The 22,572-nt window shown below is 45.9% G+C and overlaps 7 protein-coding genes across 7 annotated transcripts, besides 2 other annotated features; 5 read left to right on the top strand and 2 right to left on the bottom strand.

The window, feature by feature from the left end:
• Positions 1-421: 421 nt before the first annotated feature.
• UA08_03743 (hypothetical protein) lies at positions 422-4,501 on the bottom strand (the record flags this gene model as incomplete). The annotated part of the gene is made up of 3 exons (XM_020266077.1): positions 422-960; positions 1,019-4,074; positions 4,440-4,501. The coding sequence occupies 3 exons, from the start codon at positions 4,499-4,501 to the stop codon at positions 422-424; spliced, it is 3,657 nt and encodes a 1,218-aa protein (XP_020121443.1).
• A 1,294-nt stretch (positions 4,502-5,795) lies between these two features.
• UA08_03742 (hypothetical protein) lies at positions 5,796-7,237 on the top strand (the record flags this gene model as incomplete). The annotated part of the gene is made up of 2 exons (XM_020266075.1): positions 5,796-5,829; positions 5,889-7,237. The coding sequence occupies 2 exons, from the start codon at positions 5,796-5,798 to the stop codon at positions 7,235-7,237; spliced, it is 1,383 nt and encodes a 460-aa protein (XP_020121440.1).
• A 272-nt stretch (positions 7,238-7,509) lies between these two features.
• On the top strand, positions 7,510-9,312 carry UA08_03741 (Methionine aminopeptidase 2-2; the record flags this gene model as incomplete). The annotated part of the gene is made up of 7 exons (XM_020266074.1): positions 7,510-7,552; positions 7,635-7,787; positions 7,857-8,479; positions 8,551-8,814; positions 8,876-9,037; positions 9,110-9,196; positions 9,256-9,312. The coding sequence occupies 7 exons, from the start codon at positions 7,510-7,512 to the stop codon at positions 9,310-9,312; spliced, it is 1,389 nt and encodes a 462-aa protein (XP_020121441.1).
• A 493-nt stretch (positions 9,313-9,805) lies between these two features.
• UA08_03740 (hypothetical protein) lies at positions 9,806-12,308 on the top strand (the record flags this gene model as incomplete). The annotated part of the gene is made up of 4 exons (XM_020266073.1): positions 9,806-10,868; positions 10,949-11,375; positions 11,445-11,724; positions 11,778-12,308. 4 exons carry the CDS (start codon positions 9,806-9,808, stop codon positions 12,306-12,308), a joined length of 2,301 nt encoding a protein of 766 aa, XP_020121438.1.
• Positions 12,309-13,158: 850 nt separating this feature from the next.
• Positions 13,159-15,044: a repeat region (Identified by RepeatMasker using a combination of RepBase library and repeat library created with RepeatScout).
• Positions 15,045-16,397: 1,353 nt separating this feature from the next.
• On the top strand, positions 16,398-18,975 carry UA08_03739 (hypothetical protein; the record flags this gene model as incomplete). Its single annotated transcript, XM_020266072.1, has 4 exons — positions 16,398-16,656; positions 16,724-17,182; positions 17,249-18,431; positions 18,495-18,975. 4 exons carry the CDS (start codon positions 16,398-16,400, stop codon positions 18,973-18,975), a joined length of 2,382 nt encoding a protein of 793 aa, XP_020121439.1.
• A 611-nt stretch (positions 18,976-19,586) lies between these two features.
• UA08_03738 (hypothetical protein) lies at positions 19,587-20,110 on the top strand (the record flags this gene model as incomplete). Its single annotated transcript, XM_020266071.1, has 3 exons — positions 19,587-19,602; positions 19,670-19,870; positions 19,947-20,110. 3 exons carry the CDS (start codon positions 19,587-19,589, stop codon positions 20,108-20,110), a joined length of 381 nt encoding a protein of 126 aa, XP_020121002.1.
• Positions 20,111-20,318: 208 nt separating this feature from the next.
• On the bottom strand, positions 20,319-21,514 carry UA08_03737 (hypothetical protein; the record flags this gene model as incomplete). The annotated part of the gene is made up of 4 exons (XM_020266070.1): positions 20,319-20,715; positions 20,793-21,111; positions 21,218-21,311; positions 21,374-21,514. The coding sequence occupies 4 exons, from the start codon at positions 21,512-21,514 to the stop codon at positions 20,319-20,321; spliced, it is 951 nt and encodes a 316-aa protein (XP_020121001.1).
• A 521-nt stretch (positions 21,515-22,035) lies between these two features.
• Positions 22,036-22,286: a repeat region (Identified by RepeatMasker using a combination of RepBase library and repeat library created with RepeatScout).
• Positions 22,287-22,572: the final 286 nt, after the last annotated feature.

The raw sequence follows: 22,572 nt of genomic DNA, 5'->3' as shown, positions 1-22,572 counted from the left end.
TACCACGTAGACAAATGGACGATGTGATCCGTTCATTCCGTACATAGCTAAGCAAGGTAGATAGCTAGCTAAATGCTTCCTGATTACTACAAACCACAAAGTACAAAAGACATCGAAACAGAAATGGCATTTGCCGCTAGACTAGATAGTTGTCCAGATGAAATTTGTAATTGACAGAAAGAAGAAACAGAAAAAACATTTCATCCACTAATGCAATGAACAATGATTCTTTCTTAAAATACATGAGAACTGGGGATATCCCAATGAGAGAAAGGAGTTGGAGAAATAGAAAAAAAAAAAAAAAGGGAAGAAAAATAGACATAACTCGCTTTTTCTGTCTGAAAAATGCGCAAGCAATTAATAATTGATACAAGTTTCATACACATTGATTGGTGAGGTTGATAATCGGGGCATTAGATTGTTAGTTGGACAGAGAATCCTTGGCAGACTTCAAAGCATTCTCAACTTCTGCAGTGACTTCTTTCTTGAAGCGGAGGCCCCATAGATCCATACCGGAGCCATCCGCACGAGGGACGAGGAATTGGCAACTGCCGGGCTGCACTTTGTAGTCGATGGCACGATTGATTGCAGTGTTGAGGACGGCTCGGCCACTGGGCTCTGCACGCAAGACAATGCGAGCGCGCTTGGCTTCTTTATTCACGAGCAAACGTAGTTGACCAACACCCTGCACTTCCCAGGTCTTTTCTGTCTTGCCTTCGGACTGCTTCTCCACGAATTTCATGGCTCGGGAGCGGCCTTCGTAGAGAACTTCCTCATCCTCTTCTCCCGCATTGGTCATCAAGTTAAGCTGGGAATCCTTGTAGGTTTCAGTATCGGTTTCATCCGCATTCGAATCGGATGTTACACTAGTCGTTGTCGTTCCTCCATGGTTGGGAAGCAGGTGGGCAGCCACGTTAGAGCTGATGGAGCTGAATGGGTTTGAGGTTGACGGTTGCGGACCTATGCGAATCAAGGTTAATGATTGGTCATCTTGCAATATGAATTGTTTTCGACTTACCTCCAAAGATGTTCGAAGTTTTTGGTGTAGATACTGAGCTAAACAATGACGGCGTGCCGTTTGAGTTTGAAGCAGCAAAAGGATTGGTAGGAGCACCCTGACCAAAGAGAGGTTTCGGCTTTGGAGTCTCCGATTTGTCCTCGTCTGAGCTGACGTGGACTGGCGTTCCGTCGGGTTTCGTAATACGCCCGAAAAGACTGGCAGTTGACTTGGACTCGGAGGCATTCTCAGCCTCAGAGACGGGCTGATTGTTTTTGGCTCGCTTCTTTAATTGCCCTGTGATATCATCATCAGAGGACTCGCCAGCATCAGAGTTTGTATTGGAATTTGTAAGATGGCCAAAAATGTTGTTTGTTGCGAGCGAGGGCGTTGCTGGTTTGCTGTCAAAAATGGAAGATGAAGTAGTAGTCTTGGGCTGAGGCAGGACAGGAGGAGCTACTTTATCGACAGGCTTCTCAGGTTGAGGTTCCGCATCAGAGTCACTGCTATCCTCGTCTGTATCGTCTTCTTTAGCTTGCTTGACAAATTGGCTCATGAAATTCTGACCAGAAGCACCGAATTTGGGAACCTCGATGTTAACCTTAGGTGTCTCTGTCGAAGACTGCTTGAAGCTTCCCTGGCCGAATTGGCCAGTGAAATTCTGGCCAGCAAGGTTACCAAAATTAGGGACCTGGAAAGCTGGCTTGGTGGCGGGTTCGGGAAGTTTCTTCTGGGGCGATGCTGGACGAGGCGTCTCCGTTTCGGAGGGAGCACTTGGTTTCAACCCGAAGACACGAGAGCTGTCAGACGTGGTGACAGGTTTCTTCAATTCCGGAACAGCATCCGTCGGGGCTTTTGAGCCAGACGAGAACGAACTTGCAAAAATGTTGGATGTTTCGGATTTTCCAGCTGCGTTTTGTCCAGTCGTAGCAGGGCGCGCGTGAGCTTGGGCTCTACGTTTACCAGCCGAGCCATCTTCAAGATCTTCTGATGACTTTCGTTTGCTTGTTGAGGACGTCACGGGAGAATAAGATGGAAACTCCGGTTCAGGTTCTTGGGCTTTTGATTTCTTGGCAAATGTTCGTTGAGCTGGAGACTCAATTCCATGAGCATCATCGAGCTTGCGTTTGCCTGGTTTATTGGCAAGTGAACCAACTGGCGCATTGATGGCTTTCCGAAGGCGAACGTAATGAAGAATGACGCTGTCCAAGCTCTGTGTTTCAGGATCATACGAAGCCACAAGTTCTTTAAAACCACGATTTAGGTCACGAATCTGGGACCTCTTCTTGTCATCGAGAATTTCCCCAGAAGACAACCCCGAGGGTGCTTGGACCGAGGCCGCTGTAGATGTTGCAGCGGGACCCTTATCCATGATGGTGCCTCCCAGCCTCTGACTAGGAGTCTGTTGAGTCGAAGGTGGAGTTTTGGTTTGAGCTTGTTTAGCAGCCCCCGTAAATAATGACTGAGAGGAACCAGAAGTAGTTATAGGTACCGACGTTGTAGGAGTTGTAGTTGTAGCCGGCTTGGAAATCCCCGCAAATAATGACTGGGAGGAAGTGGAAGTACTTGTGGATAATGATGGCGCCGGAGTTGTAGTTGTAGCCGGCTTAGAAGGTCCTGTAAACAAAGACTGGAAAGGATTGGAGGAAGAGGAAGCAGCAGCAGGAGCAGCAGTGGGAGCAAAGACAGAACTAGCCGCAACGCCGCTAGGTGTGGCGCTTTTCGGCTCTTGTTGACCAAACAGACTAGTAGAGCTTCCCAAACTTGTTGCTGGAGGGTTGGCAGCCGTTGCGGGCGTGGAGGAACCAAAAAGTGAAAGCGTTGGACGAGCGGTCTCAGGTGCAGATGAATCAGATGTCTGCGCGGCTTTTTGGCCAAAAAGTGAAGGTGCAGCTGACGTCCGTTCGCCTGTTTTTTGTTTACCGTCGGGGGAAGTACTCATGTCATCAACATCGTTGGCTAGACCGAAAAGAGGCTTTTGGGTCGTGGAAGTAGCAGGCTGACCAAAGCTGAAAATGTTGGATGGTGCAGCTGAAGTTGCAGCAGCGCTGGACTTGTTTGGTGTAGACGGGGCAAAAATTGAGGCACCTTCATTTTTAGACGCAGTAGGTTGTCCAAATAGAGATGTTCCACCCATTATGCCAGTAGAGGGCGTGGTTTGACCAAACAGATTTCCGGCACCGCTGGTAGCTGCTTTTGGTTGGAACAATGATGGACCGGAAGTACTGGCGGTAGATGACTGGCTGAACAAAGAAGTGGGACCGTTGGCAGTCGTGCCAGTATCAGATGGTGCTTTCGCAGATGTTTGACCGAACAGATTCGTACCGCCTGTCGTAGTTGCTGGGGCATTTTGTCCAAAAAGAGACGATCCTGTTGTTGTTGCCGCCGGTTTTGGCTGGAAAATGGAAGAAGCTGGAGCAGCAGAAGTAGATGACTGACCAAACATCGAAGGAGGAGCGGTGGTTGCTGCGGCGGGCTGGGAAGTTGTTGAAGGAGCAATCGACGTCGACTGCGCAAAGGGATTTGGGGCACTAGTGCTTGCAGTTGTAGACTGTCCAAACAAGGTTGAGCCGCTTGAAGCGGGTTGTGGCTGGAAACCAGAGCCAGAAGGAGCTGTGGTAGTCGACTGACCAAACAAGCCAGAGCCAGAACCTGCTGGCTGAGATTGAAAGATAGGCGGCGAAGCAGAGGGGGCGGCAGAGGTCTGACCAAAAAGACCTGGGCTAGGATTCTGTGAAGGCATAGTTGAACTCTGGCCACCAAACAAGTTGGTTGTCTGATTTTGAGGTTGTGATGCGCCGTTCAAGTTGGCAAATGGGTTGTTCGAAGCAGTAAACCCGCCAAAATTGAAGTTCGATGAACCGCCAGAGCCAAAGGAGATCGAAGACCCGTTTTGAGTGCCACTCGAAGGTGCTGCTCCAGGAAAGCTCTGAGACTGACCAAAGCTGAAGCCGTTGGAAGCTGTAGAATTTGTGGAAGGTGCCGCGACGCCAGGGATGCTTTCACCGAATGAGAATGCTGCTTGGGGAGTAGACGGTGTTGATGGCTTGGTTCGACGCCTGTTGAGTTCTTTGATCCTGTACGGCGAATGTAAGAATCGAGGCATGAGGGGGGTTTTTCAAGGGTTCTTTTGACGGGAAGTACAGGAATGAAAGGGTTGTTGTGCAAAACAAAGAGGGCAAAACAGGTGACTCAGATTCGTCTGAAGATAGATGTTGGTTGAAAAGGGGGAAGCGAAGAGAGAAAGAAGAAGGATTGGGATGGGTTATAAAGGACGAAAGGACAAGGCACGACGGTGAGCAACAAATAAGCCTAATCTCGCTGTCGAAGTCCATTGACGAGACGATAGAACGCGAGAATAGGAACAGAACAATAGAGGTTTCAGGATGCTTGGACGGGGCAAAACAGCAACAATAAAAGCGGCATCAATATATTCACTTACTTCCTGCTGGCCATCTGAGCGGCCGTTGCCCGCTGAGGCGTATCATTTGGAGTGCTCGACATGCTGAAATCAACCCCCGCAAATCTGTCAGCGTGCGGGCCTGGAAGGAGGCGTTTCGACATCAACAGAGACTCTCCCTGCTCCGAATCTCCCTTGCTCCTCCGCAAACCGAGGGACGATGCCCCTTTGATATCACCAAGGCAGTTCCGAGGCCTTTGTGTTTCCAGACTTCGACCAAGAGTCCTCCAGTGCTAGCTAGCTGGCAATTCTTTTTTTTTTTTTCGCAAACCTGGCGCAGAAGCGACGCCGGGCAATGTTTCAAATAACAGGCAGTTTGGTTTTAGTGAAAACCCCGTTTCCAATTCTCAAGATATCACGATATATCATAAAATCGCAATCTAATTTTTCGAATCGATGCACGCGCGAAAGATTGTTCAATGGAGAAGACACGACTGTCGCAAGAGCTATGCTGTCATTAAAAGATATAGTGTTAAAGTACGCAGACCACGTCTCAAAGCGGAACGGGCAAGTCACGAAAATATTTATCAGAAAAGTCGTATCACACAAAAGGCAACTATATATGATTGTCGAGGGAGTGCGGACACATCGACCGGGGATGGATGGCTGCGGCGCGGTCGAGCTGTTGGTGGCGATGGACGTGAAAGCTTTCACTTCACGTACTCTTAACGCCGCGGGGACGAGAGAGACTCAGAAAAGCGGAATGGATTTTCGATCTGATGGGCTTTTGCTCCCAGTCTTCAATCGTCGCAATAGGCGCTGCTTGGACGAAAGAATAGAGAGAGAGTCTTTCTTTTCTCTATACGCATTGGTTTCGGGGTGACTTTTTTTTCTCCCGCGACTCGAGCGGCGCACAAGGGCGAGTCACGTGCAGCAGCTCTGACTGGCCGACGCAAACAACGCCTGCAAATCAGCTTTCTTTCTTTCTTTTTTTTTTTTTTTTTTGGCTTTTTCCTCCATACAGGAATACTCAGCGAGCGTCGCCGGAGAAGGCGAAGCCACTCATTCATATCTGTCGCTTCATTTCACGCAACTTGCTTACGATCCCAATGTGCACACTAACCTGTGCTGGCTAACGTTCGAGGCATCGCCTGAACCAGCCAGCGTAGGGGAATTCCCTGCGTTGATTTAGACGCCTGACCTCAAAATCTCATCGGCTCAGCGACTCTGTATTATCATGTTTGGTTAGAATTGATCTAATCGTTGCGCCTCTTTTGGGGCTAGCCCCGGAGCTACTGGCAGAGACCCGTGCATGTTTCAGTGTCCAGGCTACAACATTCAAAACCGCACGACGAGATACTGAACTGCTTGGATGATCACTGTAACTGCATAGGCATCATGAGTGCGCAACCAACAAAGTTACGCCCGCTAGGTGCGTTCTTTTAGCCGCCTACATTCCTGTTATGTGGCCCGTCTAACGTGGCATCGCAGGCAACTTGGAGAGATACCATGCGACGCGACACAAGTTGCGCTTGTATACCACCATTGGGCTGACTGCAACATACCGTCTTCCACCAGCCAATGGCAGGTCTCTGCGGCATGACATCTATCGCGCCTGTGAGGTCGTCGTCCAGCAACATCCGAGTCTGTCGGCCAATGTAGTCTTCGAAGACCCCAACAAGCCCTACTTTGTTCGTCTGCCCGAAATCGATCTGGACAAATGCGTTTTGTTTCAATGTCGCCAAACTGCATTATCTGAGTCCCCGGGGGATCTGGAACTCGACGAGTTACTTCAGAAGCATCACAATACCTACTTTGACTCAAGCGCGCCCCTCTGGAAACTCTGCGTACTGGAGAACCCTTCAAGTCCCGAGACGTTCACAGCAGTTTTGATTTATCATCACGCCATTGGTGATGGTACCTCGGGAAAGGTGTTCCATGCCACTTTCGCACAGGCCTTGGAACAGGTTCTCAAGGCGCCACCTCATTCGGAAGTGAAAACTATCTTGACTCCATCTCATGATCCCCTACTACCGATCTTGGAGGATGAGCTGGATCTTCCTCTTTCTACCTGGTTTCTTGTGAAAGAACTCTACAAATCCAAATTCTCTTCACACAAACATTCGTTGTGGGCCGGTGCACCAGTACATGGTACCCTAGCCAACAGGATAAAGCATCTGGTCGTTCCAGAGCCAACCGCTACCAAACTGCGAAAGACCTGCTCGGCCAATGACACAACCATTACGACATTCCTACAAATACTGGTTGCTCGTCTCTTGTTCAAGCAAGTTGATCCCGAGTTCACGCAGATAAACTTTCAGGGCAGCATGTCCGCACGGAGGTGGATGTCTAATCCTGCCATTGAAAATCTGATGGGTGATTGGGTCCTTGACTATTCAGAAGGATATAGCCGCATCGCTTTAGAGGGGGAGGCCTTCCCGTGGCACCAAGCCAAAGCTGCCAAAAAGTCTCTGATCGACAGCCTGGCTTCAAAAGGCAAAAATAGAGGAGTCGGTCTTTTGAGATTGGTTTCAGACCTCGAGAAAGATGTGTTCAGGCCTCAGTTCGACAAGCCGCGCAGGGATAGTTTTGAAATTTCCAACCTTGGAGCTTTCAAGACAGAGAAAAGTAGGGATAGTTCTGAGGTGGTATCCATCGAACGGATGGTCTTCTCTCAAAGTACTTGCGTCGATGGTGCTGCAATAGTTTTAAGCACGATTTCTGGTGGCGACAACTGCCTGATTCTCACTTTCAGCTGGCAGGACAGCGTTGTTGAGGCTTCCTTTGTGGAATCATTGATGAATGGGGTAGAGCAGGAGATTACTAGACTTTCTTCCTAGGCGTGTCGCTAGAAAGCATGTCATATATATGTACACACAACTAGACAATGTATATTTCATGATATAGCAAATAACACTACTAAGCACTACTACTACCACTATTTTCGTACGTCCCTCATTGGCTCTCTAGATGCAATCAATCAATCACGTCGTATAGAAATCACGTGCGCTCCATCTTGGCGAGCCATAAAAATCCCGGAGGTTCCGAGTGGCATCCATCCATGGATACATTGGATAGTCTAAACTAACGACAACGAACTCGTGATTTCTCGATGGGATCCAAGACTTTTGAGGGAGACAATCACCACGAGGATGGTAAGTATTTTGTAGTAGCGGACATGAGGCATAAACCCACGTCATCTCGGTGTCTAGTTGCTAACCGCTACTTTCTCACCAGCCACCAACGCTGTTTCGACCAAATCGAATGCAGTTGGGGGCAAGCCTCGTGGAGCAAACATGCTGGAAGACGGAGACGGTGATTTTGGAAGCGATGACGATGAGGACGGCGATGGGCAGCATTCGTCCTTGGCCATGGTAAACGGGGATGGTGGTAAGTCTTCTAGCCTCGTGCGATTAGTATGAGAATGGTTCTTTCTTCTTACAAGCCCCACACCTAAAGTCAAGAAAGAAAAATCAAAGAAGAAGAAGCGAGGTAAAAAGAAGAACAAGAAGTCCGCCGCTGGTGCTCATCAACAGACTTCTCCTCCTCGTGTGCCCCTCTCTCAGCTCTTTCCTGAAGGGAAGTACCCACCAGGACAGATTGTTGAATGTCAGGATGCCAATCTTCGCCGCACCACTGATGAAGAGCTCCGCTACCTTACGCGTGGTTTCATTGCAAACGACGAAGTGCTCAATGACTATCGCAAGGCGGCTGAAGTTCACCGTCAAGTCCGTCACTGGGTTCGAGATTCGATCAAACCTGGAAAGACGTTGACCGAAATAGCCAATGAGATTGATGATGGAGTGCGAGCATTGGTTGGCCATCAAGGACTAGAGCCGGGAGACAGCCTCAAAGGCGGGCTGGGATTTCCGACTGGGTTGGCATTGAACAACTGCGCCGCTCATTATACTCCCAATCCAGGACAGAAGGACATTGTCCTGAAGCATGAGGATGTATTGAAAATCGACTACGGCGTACACGTGAACGGTTGGATAGTCGACAGCGCTTTTACCGTGGCTTTTGATCCGGTCTACGACAACCTACTAAATGCGGTGAGAGATGCCACCAATACCGGCCTCAAGGTTTGTGGCCCCATAGTTCACTCTGTGCGTCTAGTTGGTATAAAATTTCCTGACTTGATTTGTTATGGTAGTGCTCTGGAGTCGATGCTCGGGTAAGCGACATTGGAGCCTCGATTCAGGAGGCCATGGAAAGCTACGAGGTCGAGATCAATGGCAAAGTCTATCCGGTCAAAGCAATTCGCAACATCACGGGACACAATATCCTCCCATACAGAATACATGGAGGCAAATCAGTCCCTTTTGTCAAGAATGATGATCCCACGAAGATGGAAGAGGGCGAGGTGTTTGCGATTGAAACGTTTGGTAGTACTGGCAGAGGGTATATTAGGGACGGTGTGAGTTATCTCTGCGTAGTTTTTTCAAAAGTATTTTGCTAACCATGAATTACATTTCTAGCCTGGTGTATACGGCTACGGCAAAAACCCAGATGCCCCTTCAGTGCATCTCCCTCTTGCTTCAGCTCGTTCACTACTGAAAACAATTAATCAGAACTTCGGCACTATTGTGTTCTGTCGCCGCTACCTTGACCGTCTCGGGCTCGACAAGTATCTTCTTGGGGTGAGTCAATCCGCGAGTCACGATTGAAGTTGTGCCATTACTAATATTTCACTTATATTTGTGCGTGTGCAGATGAATAGCCTGATTTCGCATGGAATTGTCGACATGTACTCTCCGCTTAATGACGTTTCTGGTTCTTATACTGCCCAGTTTGAACATGTACGTTTTTCTTACCATCACTCGAAGCAAGACCTGGAATCGCTGACACTGGGGAACAGACAATTCTGATCAAGGGTTCTGGCAATGAAATTATCAGCCGTGGAGAAGACTATTAATGGACTTTATATCGTTGCGTTTATTGCGCTCACCACAGTCGCTCGCTTAACATGTTAATATCGTCCAAGATGACTGACGCTATAGTTATTAGCTTCAGTCTTCGCTGGATGCAATCCAACTATCTACATTCGTTTTTCTACGAGTCAAGCACAGTCGTGGATAGATAGCTCAAATTTTTAACTAGTCAATCATTTAAATCTAAAAAATACGCACTATTTATATCCAGTTCCACACTTTCAGTAAACTTGAGAGTATCGTTTTCGATTAATATCGGCATTCGGCGTTAGGATTAGTGAGCATATGGGGTGCTGGTTGCAACTCCGAATTCCAAAGTTCGGCTTCGAGCCTCATTCTGAACTCCGATCCCTTCTCGAACGCCGACCTTATATCTACTACCTCTCGACCAGCACGTCTACGCCTAATCTCCCTGCTGTATGCGATCCCGAAGCGCGACAGACTCCGAAAGATCTTTTTTTTTTCTTCTGCGCAATCATGTCAACTAGAAGACGCAATGGCCAGTTGTCCTCGTGCGAGCCATGCCGAAAAATAAAGCTCCGCTGCGACCATGTACTCCCGGTCTGTGGACGGTGCAGGCAAAAGGGCCAAAGTGATAGATGCATATACCACCCAGCACCTTTGACGCAACCCCGGCTGTTAGTAAATGATGGTTCGGGCTCACTATTGTCCAAGAAGAGGAAACACCAGCCCTCACTCCTGACGAAAAAGGGCTCGACGAACTTCCTTGAACAGTATCGAATACCGACTGCTACTACTCCGTCAAAAAATGAGGCTAGACGTACTTCAAGTGTAGATGAACACAGGGCGAAGCGACCAAAGAGGCCTGTTTCCTTTTCGACTGGGTTCCTGGGCCCGTCTAGTTATTGGTCAACGTTCGAAGAGCCTGAAGAAAGCAGCCGCATTCTAGCTCCGAAACCTGCTTCGTCATCAGAACAGACAGATGCACATGTGAACTCGGAAGAAGACATGGAATCATCTACCGTGGATCTAGAGCAGATTGGATTTGGAGCAAGGATCTTGGCTTTGTTGGATGACCTGCCTTTGTTCGAGAATTTGCTGCGATTCCGAAGTGAACATACTCGGCCATGGATCTTTGGGGAAATGGTGACGAAAGAAGTCTCAGAAACACTTCTTGCCTCACACAATCATTGGATGCCACATGGTGCAAATACTAAGAACCAAAAGAGCAGATTACGAGCGTGGTCAAAACATATCTTTAATAATAGTGCGAGTACTTTGAGCAGTCATCGAAACATGACAGTATCCGAATATTTCTCTGTTGCAAGCACGAGATGGGAAAGCATCGGATTGATGTTTGCATGGATCGGTATTACGACGATGATGATTCCGGATGGCCATGAGTGTTTACGACTAGAAAATGGGGCAACCGTTGATAAGCACGAGCTCAGGACGCTTGCTATTGAGGTTTCGGAAACTTGCCTGGGCTTCTGTGACAAACTTGCTACTATGAGTGACCCCGTTTCATGGCTCTTGCTCCAACACACTGTGTTGCTTTTGGATACATTCGGTGACAGCGGTACGTATGCATTTTCTTCCTTCTTTCATTTCGTTCTCGCACTTCGGTGGCTTTATTGCGTACTGATAGCCAGCTCTCAGACTACAGACCATGGCGCAAACTGGGGGAACTATCTACTGTGATCTTCGCTTTGGGTTTACATCGACCCAAACCAAACGATTCTAGCGCACCATTGTTTTTGCTAGAAATCCGAAGACGCGTGATGACCGGTGCTTTTCTGTTGGACAAGCAGCTCGCCACACTGCTTGGTCGACCACCACGAATTGCTTGGCAATATTGTGATGCCCAGATGCCTTTGGACCTGCCTTATGAAGACATTTTTGTGGCGTCTGATGGAAAGGACGAAGACAATATGATGAAAAGGATTGGTCCCGATGGCTGGAATGTTGACGGACAGTTTAATTCCGGTTCTCAGGCGAGACTATACCTGATCTTTGCTATAATGCGAGAGAAAATTCTAGCTCTAGTGCTGTCTCCCCATCTAGATGACATGGCTCGGAGGATATCGTAAGGTTTTCGCTGCAGCATTTGGGTTAGGAGAGAGAAGTTCAGCTAATTGAGTTCTTCCAAAAACAGAGAAACTTGCGCCGAACACGACCGACTCCGGTCAACCATGCCAGAGGCACTTAAATGGACACCTAGCGGTGGATGTCAAATGACAGACCCAGAAGAGGAATTTCTGGCACATTTTCACCTGGAATTTCTCAATAACGACTTTATGCTCCATCGAGTCCTCGTTAAGGAAACAGGCGATGGCAAAGACAAGCTTTTGAAGGTAGCGCGAGAGATGTTAACTGCATTGCTGGCGCTTGTCTCGCGAACAATGTTGCGTTCTCGTTATGAGTCGATATGGATTGTAAGTTTGATCGTTCACGAGATTATATTTCCACTTGACTGATTTTCATTCAGCTCTGCTTTATAGGTCTTCCTTGTGCGGGCGTCCTTGCTCAAGAGCTTCTCCGGCGATTGCAGTCGCGGTCTTCCTCTTCCTCGGCTTTCGACCTCGCCCCCTTTCCTCGTTCAGAGGTCATTCAGAATCTAAGCGTATTCGCCTCGCATCTAAATGCTTTGTTGAATGACCGCGATGGGAACCACGATATTGCATTGAAGGGCCTCCATGCGATTCGCAATGTTCTTGATCATGTGCTTTCCGGAGACCATGATTTCTCTAGGCCTAATAATAATAGCAACAACGATGCCCATAAAGCTGCTGGTGATAACCAGGACGGACCTGCGGCTTCGACTTCTTTAAGTCTGGAAAATGAGCGTTTACTTGCGACGACAGGTATACCTGACGATATGGCTTTTACCGCGTCTGTCGGATGGGCGCCGCCTTCCGATATTCCGGGGTGGTTCATGGATGATACTAATGGGATGGAGTTTATGACGTGGTTGGATAAGCTGGACTGGGGACAAGATACGCTGTTGAGTTACAGTTAGGAAGAAATTATCTTTCAAGCTTTGAGCAGATTAGATGGCCCTGTCATCTGCGAGTCTACAACCACAACGTTGCAAGCACACCGACCCCAAGCTCAGCTAGGCCATGCATGGACGTGATGGGCAAAGCTAGAGCGTGAATTTATTCTAATTTCCGCAGAGCTGAGGATAATAAGAGTTAGAAGTTTCAACATGTTTCGTACCGTTGCAGCAGATATTTGGGCCGAGTGGGGGCCTAAGGCATGCGCCGGGGGCCAAATGTTCGAGAATTCCAAATAAGAATAATTTGAAATAAGCAGTTGCTCGTCCGAAGGTCTGGTTTTACTAAGTAGTAAGCAGCTTATGCTCCTTTTAGTAAAGTCTACTTAGGTACTAGCCCGCGAGGTATGAACCTTGTCGCTTTTACCTGGTCCATCCTTCCATCAAGTACTATCCTACACAGCATTCAAAGATAAGCAAATATCAAAGAAGATTATGTACAGTCACTTATCATGGTCCATCATTGATGATTGCTATGTGGAGATGCAAAAGTAGCCACAGGGCAGGGCTCTGCGACTCCACTGCCAATAAAATTCGACTGAAGCCAAAGTATCAATATAATATCGCGGATGATTTATCTCGCAGAACCCTAAGTAGTTGGGAAAGGCGGTTTGAGAAACATACCTGGAACTCTCAACACCATAAATATTGACGCCGTGTCCTGTTTATCAGTGGCTGCTAACATCAAACAGAAAATATGCAGTGTCTGCAGTTATCCACGATGGCGAGGAAGGCTAAGAGCGATTGGTTGCGGCGCACATTGTTTAGTTGATTGTACCGTAAACATCATATATACCCGCGTCGACTTTTGTATATAACGTAACCGGTAAGCCACCCGGCCATGTAAGCGACCCGGCCACCTCCGCCCGGAAACGCGTTCTATATGAATTTCTAATCACAATTTTCAACCCAAAATAATAATTATATATAAAAAAACTAATTACTAGTACAATGAGGGTATTGAGGCTTTTTATATCTAAGAATACTATATTTACTATACTTAAATTGGCAGTATATAATTACTTATAAGATTAGCAGCTTAAACTTAGCTAGAGTAATAGTAATACTTTAAAATATTTTAATCTAATTTTATATAAGTGCTTAAACTTTCTCTCTAATAATTCTTTACTCATATTTTATCTATTTCCTAGATTATCTATATTTTTACTTCTTCTTCTTATATGTAGCCTATAAATTATAAACTTCTTTCTCTAGAAGTATAAGGCTATTTATAATTATTTTATATATCTTAGATATCTAATTAATTGTCTTATTAACTAAACTTAATAGACTTCCTATATGCTGGCTTATATATCTCTTTATTATACTTAATTAATATTTAAATTGATATAGATTTTAAGATGTTTATAAGCAGAATAATTAAATATTATTTAATTAACTTAAAAAAGATATAAAAGTTTTAAGTTAAATAATAAGCTATTAATAGATTTAATCTAGATTATATAATATTAATCTAATAGCTATAAAGCCCTTCTAAATAGTCTTAGCTTTATATATTATTATATAAATCTCTAGAAATACAGTAAGAAAATTAATTTTATTAATATAATTAAATCTAAGTCTTATCTGCTATTTAATAAGCTATCTATATTTCTATTTTATAACTACAAAATAGCTAATATTAAGAGGCTATAAGAGATAAAAGGAATATAAAAATATATAGACTAAAATAATATTATTCTTAATACATATATAATCAAATTCTATAGTTAAATAACTTTTATAACTATTAAGAATTAACACTTAATATCTTCCTATTATATAATCATTTATAAGAGAAATAAAGTGATTTTAAAATTAATTTATATTAATATTATTAATTATCTATCTATTATCATTAATATTAATTTTTTAATTATCTAAAAGAATCTTAAATCAGTCTTTTTATATATATTTTATTACTTTAAAAATTATATATAAAGATAAAGCCTATCTAGTAGAATTAACTGTCTTAATTAAAGTTACTTATTCTTAATTATTAGGTTATAATAGCTTTAAATAGATATATTAATTACTTTTAATAATAATCTTTATAATTATATAAAGTCCTATAGTAAAGCTAGTCTTATTAAAGTTATAAATATCTTCTAATAAGATATTATATTCTAATATAACCTCTTATATATAGTCAAAATATTCTTAGATTATCTTTAGATCTTTATATTTAATATATTTATAATTATATTTTTAAGAAAATCGCAATTTAAGCTTTAAGTGATATTAAATTAAATTATAAACTTATTTTTCTTTAACCTATTAATTTCTATATTAAGAAAGAAGATAATTAGCCATTTCTTATACTATAGATAGTTAGGGAGGTAATTCTTATCTATTTAAATCTAATATCTATCTAATAAGTAATTTCTCTTTAAACTAAGTGAATTTATAACTATTAGTATATTTTATATATTTATATTATGTTCTCTTTAGTTAGTCTTAAAAAATTATATAAGAGATAATATAAATCTATATAACTTTATAAATACTTTGAATATTCCTATTTTTTAAATTAAAAATAGCTAATTAAATCTTTCCTTCTAATTTAGCTAATTTTGAAGGATTTTTCTTATAAATTAGTAGTATATTAACGCGTTGAAGTTATAAGATCAAAATAGAACGCGTTTCTGGGTGGAGGTGGCTGGGTCGCTTACATGGCCGGGTGGCTTACCAGTTACGTTAGTTATATATTAATAACATATATCATGATTACCTAAGCTATTGATACACTTCAGCCCTGAGAGGTTCCAAGACTTCACCGGCGTGGTTTGAGTGTGCGCATGAATAACTATATATAAATCTGTACTACTTGCTTTTACCCACCAAGCAGATAAAATCAATGAAAATTACTTGGTGTAATCTTATTCCATATACTTCGTACCTACGTAGTCATATATACTAGACGACGAAAGAGAAGCATTTGTGTTGTCCACGGTCACGGTCAAGCTGAGAATGATAAAGATCCAGAGCCCCATATACTGAAATCAAGAACATGCTCGGCCAGTGCCTCAGGCCTCTATTTTGGAGTCTGCGTACTCACTGAGCCCATATTAGCCTTTATGTCCCAGGTCCTGCCCAGAGAGGCTGAACATGTTAGCGTTGCACATTTCAATTATACGTGTCGGCACGGAGTAGTCAGTACTACTACTCGACTACCGCACGGAGTATCCATCTGTACGAAACAGGTCAATTCTTCTTATCCTTTGGTCGATTCGGACCGCGATCGACAGCATTAGTTCTTTCGTTTTGAAATCGGCCGGCAGCATGGCTGCAGATCGACTATAAGCATTTCCTGCAGTCCGTAAGAATATGCATATGCGTAACTTATGTATTTTTCTGTGCACGACCATGCTGTTGTCGAGAACGCGTAAGTATCACAACCACTATCAAGTCAGTAGCAAGTCGTTATTGGGATCTGCTGTGAGGTTGCAGACGTCCTAAGCTTAGAAAGTCACATGTGAATGCCCCTGGCGCTAGCCGCAACAGGCATGGCGGCCACCTGACACAGCGTCCCCGACTGCCTGAGGCCGCCGATCTCTTCGGGATTGAATTTTGGCTACTTTAGGGGGTGTAACTGGACGAACAACTTCGCCTGCACCATGCACCCATGCAGTTAGCCCGTCGCTACGATGAAGCTGCTGCAAATGAAACGTCAAACGGCTCATGCAAAAGCCCATCGGCGGCTTGCGTGTTTCCCCGTGCGTACGGAACGCTTCGCTCCAAGGCTTGAGCCACAGCTCCAATACCGCCATGCAACCGCATCGCTAGTGCCAGCTGATCTGCTTCAATTACGAATGGCATATGTCCCTAGCCTCCCACATATAGCCTAGGATCTGGTGGCACTGAAAGCAACCCTACTGCGGATCTCGATAGCGCCATGGCTCTCTGAAGAGAAGAGAGAAGAAGACAATGACATACAAAAATCCCTCTCTCCTCCCTCCCCCGGAGGCGAGTGAGTTTGACCAACCATAACCACACTCCTTTTTGTTTTCACTTGTGCAAATCGCCTTCACACTCCTTTGATATACGGCGAGAATGCGCTGGTCTTCCGCTCTTTTTTCCGCCCTGCTCGTCGCTGGCGCGAGCGCGGTACCCCATCACTCTTCCCACCACAAGAAACCTACTCCGTCGTCTTCTATAGCGGTCTCTTCTTCTTCTGCTGTTGTCGCCGCCGCCGCTGCCACCGTATCTGATCCTCCCTACTGGCTGGCCGATGTCGCTCATCAGGGAGTCGCTCCTTATGCCACTAGCGGCTACACTGTTTTCCGCAACGTCAAGGACTATGGTGCAACCGGTAAGTGCATGCAAAGTACCAATTGGACGCTCGAAAAAGGTCTTTGGTTGATTAACGAAAGCTATAGGAGATGGCACTACCGACGATACCGCAGCAATTCAGGCTGCCATCAGCGACGGTGATCGCCAGAGCCCGTCAAGTGAAGAAACAAGCACCAAAACACCGGCCATTGTCTATTTCCCTGCAGGCACATACGTGATCTCATCGCCTATCATTGACTACTACTGGACTCAACTTATTGGAAACCCTAACAGCCCAGCCATCCTCCAGGCTACTTCCAACTTCACCGGAATTGGTCTAATTGACGGTGATGCCTACCAAAATGACGGTAACACAGGCTGGACTTCAACAAACGTCTTCTATCGTCAAATCCGCAACCTCGTTATTGACATGACCAACATTCCAGGCACCACTGCCGCTACTGGTATTCATTGGCCTACAGCCCAGGCAACCAGCATCCAGAACGTGGTCATCCACTTGAGCACTGAATCTGGCACGCAGCACCAGGGCCTTTTCATTGAAAATGGTATGCATTTCAATATGAATAGTCTTTCTACAAGACCCAGAACCAGCTAACTAGAGGCTCGTCTAGGATCTGCTGGATTCATCGGTGATGTTATTGTCAATGGTGGTCTGTATGGTCTCAACGTTGGCAACCAACAGTACACTTTCCGCAACGTTACAGTAAATAACGCTGTAAACGGTGTCAGCCAAATCTGGGATTGGGGCTGGACCTACATCGGCCTTACCCTTAACAACTGTACTAATGGCCTCGTATTCGGAGGCAGCGAAACCGATGCAGAGGTCGGAGGAGTCACTATCCTTGACAGTACCATTACCGATGTGGATACCTTTGTCAACGTCACTTGGAGTACCACTGCCACTCCTGCCGGTGCAAACGGCTTGATCCTGGAAAACATTGTTTTGGATGCCGTCCCCACTGCTGTTGTCGGACCTGACGGCGTGGAGCTAAAGGGCGGTTCTACTACCATTGCAGGCTGGGGCTTGGGCCACGAGTACACTCCTACCGGGCCAAGTACTCTATCCGGAACCTATTCTCCTGTTAGCAGACCAACAGGCCTTGCTGCTTCTGGCAGCACCAACTACTACACCAAACCCAAGCCCCAGTATGAGTCTTACACTACCAGTGAAGTGGTCAGTGTTCGTAATGCCGGTGCTGCAGGTGACGGAACCACCGATGACACAGATGCTATCAATGATGCTCTCACCAAAGCTGCTAACAATGGTTCGATTTTGTTCTTCGACTATGGTATTTACCTGGTTTCTGACACTATTTATGTCCCTCCCGGCTCCAAGGTCGTTGGAGCAAGTTATCCAGTCATTGCCGCCAGTGGTGATGCTTTCTCTGATATCAGCAACCCTTATCCAGTGGTTCAAGTTGGCAAGAGCGGTGACAAAGGCACTGTCGAATGGTCTGACATGCGTGTCGGCACCATCGGTGGCACTGCCGGTGCAATTCTCATTGAATGGAACCTGAAAGGTGACCAGGGTTCAGGCATGTGGGACGTCCATACCATGACTGGTGGATGGGAAGGCTCTGACCTCCAGGTTGCGGATTGCCCAACTACTGCTTCTGTGTCGTCCTCCTGTGAGGCTGGTTTCCTGGATGTTTACATCACCTCAGATGCCGAAAATGTCTATTTGGAGAACAACTGGTTCTGGACCGCCGATCATGACATTGACAGCGCGGATAACACGCAGCTGTCTATTTACACTGGTCGTGGTGTGCTCGTTGAGGGTAGCAATGTCGAGATGTGAGTAACCTTAGATTGTGCCACTATTCCCAGACTAACATGTTGTCTCTTCTCCTTACTAAGGTGGGGTGTTTCATCTGAGCATCATGGACTTTATCAATTCCAATTCGATGGTGCCACCGATGTGGTCGGTGGCTTCTTCCAGACTGAGACGCCCTACTACCAGCCTAGCCCCGATGCCACATCGGGCCCTTACACGTCCAACACGACCTGGAACGACCCTGACTTCAGCACTTGCCTCAAAGGCAACTGCGATGCCCTTGGTCTGAGCATTACTGGCGGTAGCTCTAGCATTGCCATGTACGGAGTCGGCCTTTACAGTTTCTTTGACAACTACAGCACCAATTGCTCCGACAGTGGCGGATCCGAAGACTGCCAGAGCGAGATCTTCCGCATCACTGACGACGTTTCCGACTTGAACATCTACGGCTACAACACCGTTGGTACCACAAACATGATTACCATCAATGGCAGCAGCGACGCACTCTACTCAGACAATGTCAGCGTTTTCCCTGATACCATTGTCTTGTTTTCCTACGAATAAAACGAGCAAGATTGTCATAATGCGCAGATGAAATAAGGTGGGCTTACTTGAAAGTGGAGAAAGGGAGTTACTGTTGAACAGGGCCTTAATAAAGTCTATCTTAATATTCGTTCACTCTCTCAGAAGTTCATTCTCTGCGATATTCAAATTCGACGTCTTTCGCTTATAGAAATGTATCCTTCAAGTATATACTGTGTTCAAAGTATATATAGTTCTCTTTATATATCATATGACGAAAGTTGAATGTAAGCAAAAGCCAGCCTCGGCAGCCAAGCTTGAAGGCGGTAGGGCGGACGATCACATGCCCGCGCATTCTGACAGACGTCACGCTCCTTTGACCACCACACCCATCCTGACCGAACGACCAACCTCCTCCAGAGACGGAATCTCTTCGCCAAACTAGCTTCACAGACTTGATTTGGTGGATCTTTCCATATTTACAAGCTAACTAGAGCTAGGTGCGTTCCACAGCAGATCTTGCTGTTGTGCCGAGGCTCAAGCAGCACCTATTTAGAGCTGTCCCTACCCAGCTGTGACTAGGACTGATCCAGCCCTTATTTTTTCCGTGCATACACACACATACACACACATACACACGAAAACCAATAAACATGTCTTTCAAGGACGGTATGTATCAGTCGTTTCGCCTTTGTTTTCTATCGACTTCTTTCTGATGATGAATCGCAACGTGCAGACTCCTTCCCTTCCTCCGGCGCCTTCGACGCTATTCACCAGGCCCTGACTGCCAACGAAGCAGAGCGCAAGGACGCTATCAAGAAGGGCGCCGGTCTCTACGCTTTCACTCTGACCAACTCCTCCGGCAAGCAAGCTTCATGGCACATTGATCTCAAGAAGGAAGGGAAAGTTGGAACGGGTACTGGCGAGAAGCCCGATGGTGAGTTCGAGTTCGCCCTTTTCCTTTACATTGAATGGAAAGAGGCATGTTTAAATTAACATCACATGTTATATAGTCACCCTCGTTCTTTCCGACGATGACTTTGCCAACCTCGTCTCCGGCAAGGCTAATCCGCAACGGCTGTTCATGGGCGGAAAGCTCAAGATCAAGGGAAACGTGATGAAGGCGACTAAGCTAGATCCTATCCTCAAGAAAGCCCAAACAAAGGCCAAGCTTTAAAATTGCGGTGAAAGTTGTTGTACATGTATATAATACCTAAACTCGATACGTATGAATTATCTATTTCGCTGTTCGTCTTCTAACTTTCCCTGAATGAAGGAGCCAGCTAGAGCACAATGTGGGTCATGAGCTTATTATTTACGAAATGCATCTCTAAGATCATATGTACATGCTAAAGGGAGAGAAAAGAAAATAACAATGCTTCGCTTTATCGACCACCTTGCCCTCTTGGTACATTGTCCATACGCACCTGAAGCGACGGCTCCTGTTCAGCCTCGCCCGCACCATTTCCCACACCACTCAACAGCCTCTCCTCGTCATCGACAAGTTTGACAAACCCATCTGCGCTGGTGAATGGTGCATCGGTGCCGTCGTATGGCATATGGCATTTTTTGTCTGCTAGAGAAGGGAAATATCGCCGATATGTGAAATAGGCAACGCTCGACCCGAGCACGGCTCCCGCCGTGACATCCCATACATCATGTCTGTAGTCCTCGCACCGGGATATGGCGATCATGATGGCGCCCAGAGTGGGTGTAAAGGCGAGAAGGCAGCGGCCTAAATCAGCGCGGGGTCGAAATACGTGTAGCTGACCGGCCAAAAACCTATAGTAGAAGATAGCAAGTCAATAAATAGGTGCCAGAAAAAAGAATTTAATACATAAAGATTGATAGATTCGTACAGTGATAGAAATCCCAGGCCAGCAAATGCAAAACTACTGTGTCCACTAGGAAAGCTGCGCCATCCCTCTTGCAGTATATGCTCATTGGCCTGTGTGCACACGTTCCAAGTCACGAGTTTGTGTTGCGGAGTACCGCTTTCGGGCTGGCATCTATCTATCAGATCCGGCCGCGGACGTCCCACGGCGTTCTTGATGATATCTGTTATGAATGGAGTAACAGTCAAGGAAGCGATGAGGCCGAGAAGGCTGATATGGAACTTGGAGGCGGGTGGTCGAGTAACGAGACCCCATAGGAGTAACACTAGGGCAGGGAACAGGGCTGAATATATAATTGACCATACTGTAGTTGATCCATGTACACACATTAGTAAGATGCGACGCAAAGCGATGGAATATCAAGAACCAAGATGAGGGCAAGTCCGTACGTATAGGTACTCGTTCGACTTTGGCGAAGGGAAATTGAATCGCCATATTATCCAGGTAGAACATTCGGTGGAATGGGGTGACAAATATTTGAATCTGGTGAGCCAGAGTTAACAATGGTGCTGTTCACTGTTGGTGGTGGTTCAGTCCACACTCACCAGAACAAACGCCGTTGCAACGAATCCCAGAGCGACATAGTCGGCGGCATAGGATCGGAGCCAGAACCGGGCTATCGCGCCTATGGGCCCAGGCTGGTTTGAAAATGCCATGCTGTTTCGTGGTGGAGGAAATGGAGGCATGATTGTGAAGGCGTTCTGTTTCGGTGTTGCTTTGTTTACTCAATTCTGCCGCACAACAGGCATGTTGTTTGGAAGACCCTTTGCATAATTGTTTCTATGTAGTATTAGAGCTCGCACATGGCTGCTCTGGTCATCTGAAGAACACAGAACAAGGAGACACCATGAGATATGGAATTGGAAATAAACAACACAACTCAGACGCTTCGCAACCTGCCAAGACTCTAAGTCATGCTGCGCCTCGCAGACCAATCATAGTAAAGTTTATATAAGCTAAGCCTATTTGCGTAAGACTGCAACAAATGGTTGAAAATATTCAAGTGTACAAATTTATTATACAATTTTCACCTGAACTGATCCTTCTTTTCACTACCCTATTAGATTAGGGCTCATTCTACTCCGGAGGCTGAGCTTGGGATTCTTGAACGACGCAATTAGCACTCATGTTTGTTTTTATTATGTTTAATTACCCATTCCTTATCGAATTTAATCAATTTTCCTCTGACGCCACTCATCATGCTTAAGGGATGTGTAAGGCGGAATCCTGGATGGAGTTGGGAATAGCTTCGAAGTACGGCGAGCACGTGACCTCGCCCTGCTTCCCGCCGCTAATTGGACTAGCGGCTTGGCACGCATTGCCTTATAACCGCGGGCGGCCTCAGGCCTTCGTGAAGCAGCGATTAGCTGCTGAGCATACGTGTATATACGTTCTATATTCGAATCTATCCCTGGGCCGAAGCCGAATCCTAGCTACGTTCTTGCAACCCCCGTCACAGGATGTCATGCGAGATGAATCTCCCCGACCAGCGTAATTCGCACTGGTTACCCGATTAGGCCGGTGCCGCTAAGCCTCAATTCAGAAAAGAACGTTGAAAAAGGGCGTGTTCGTATCAATATCCAATTTAGCTCTGCTCTCATTTGTGTAGTAAATGCCAGGAACAGCGTGACTGTGTCCTAGCGAGTCAAGCATGGGGTCTGTTGTCCTTGATATATAAATCCTCGAGGGCACCCAGTCTCGACATGCCCTGCTTCACACAAAATACCCTCATCCATATCTACAA

The sequence above is a fragment of the Talaromyces atroroseus genome (assembly GCF_001907595.1).
Source record: "Talaromyces atroroseus strain IBT 11181 chromosome Unknown scaffold_3, whole genome shotgun sequence".
NCBI classification, from domain to species: domain Eukaryota; kingdom Fungi; phylum Ascomycota; class Eurotiomycetes; order Eurotiales; family Trichocomaceae; genus Talaromyces; species Talaromyces atroroseus.
The sequence above is the reverse complement of the archived record's forward strand: the minus strand, read 5'-3'. Positions and strand labels throughout refer to the sequence as shown.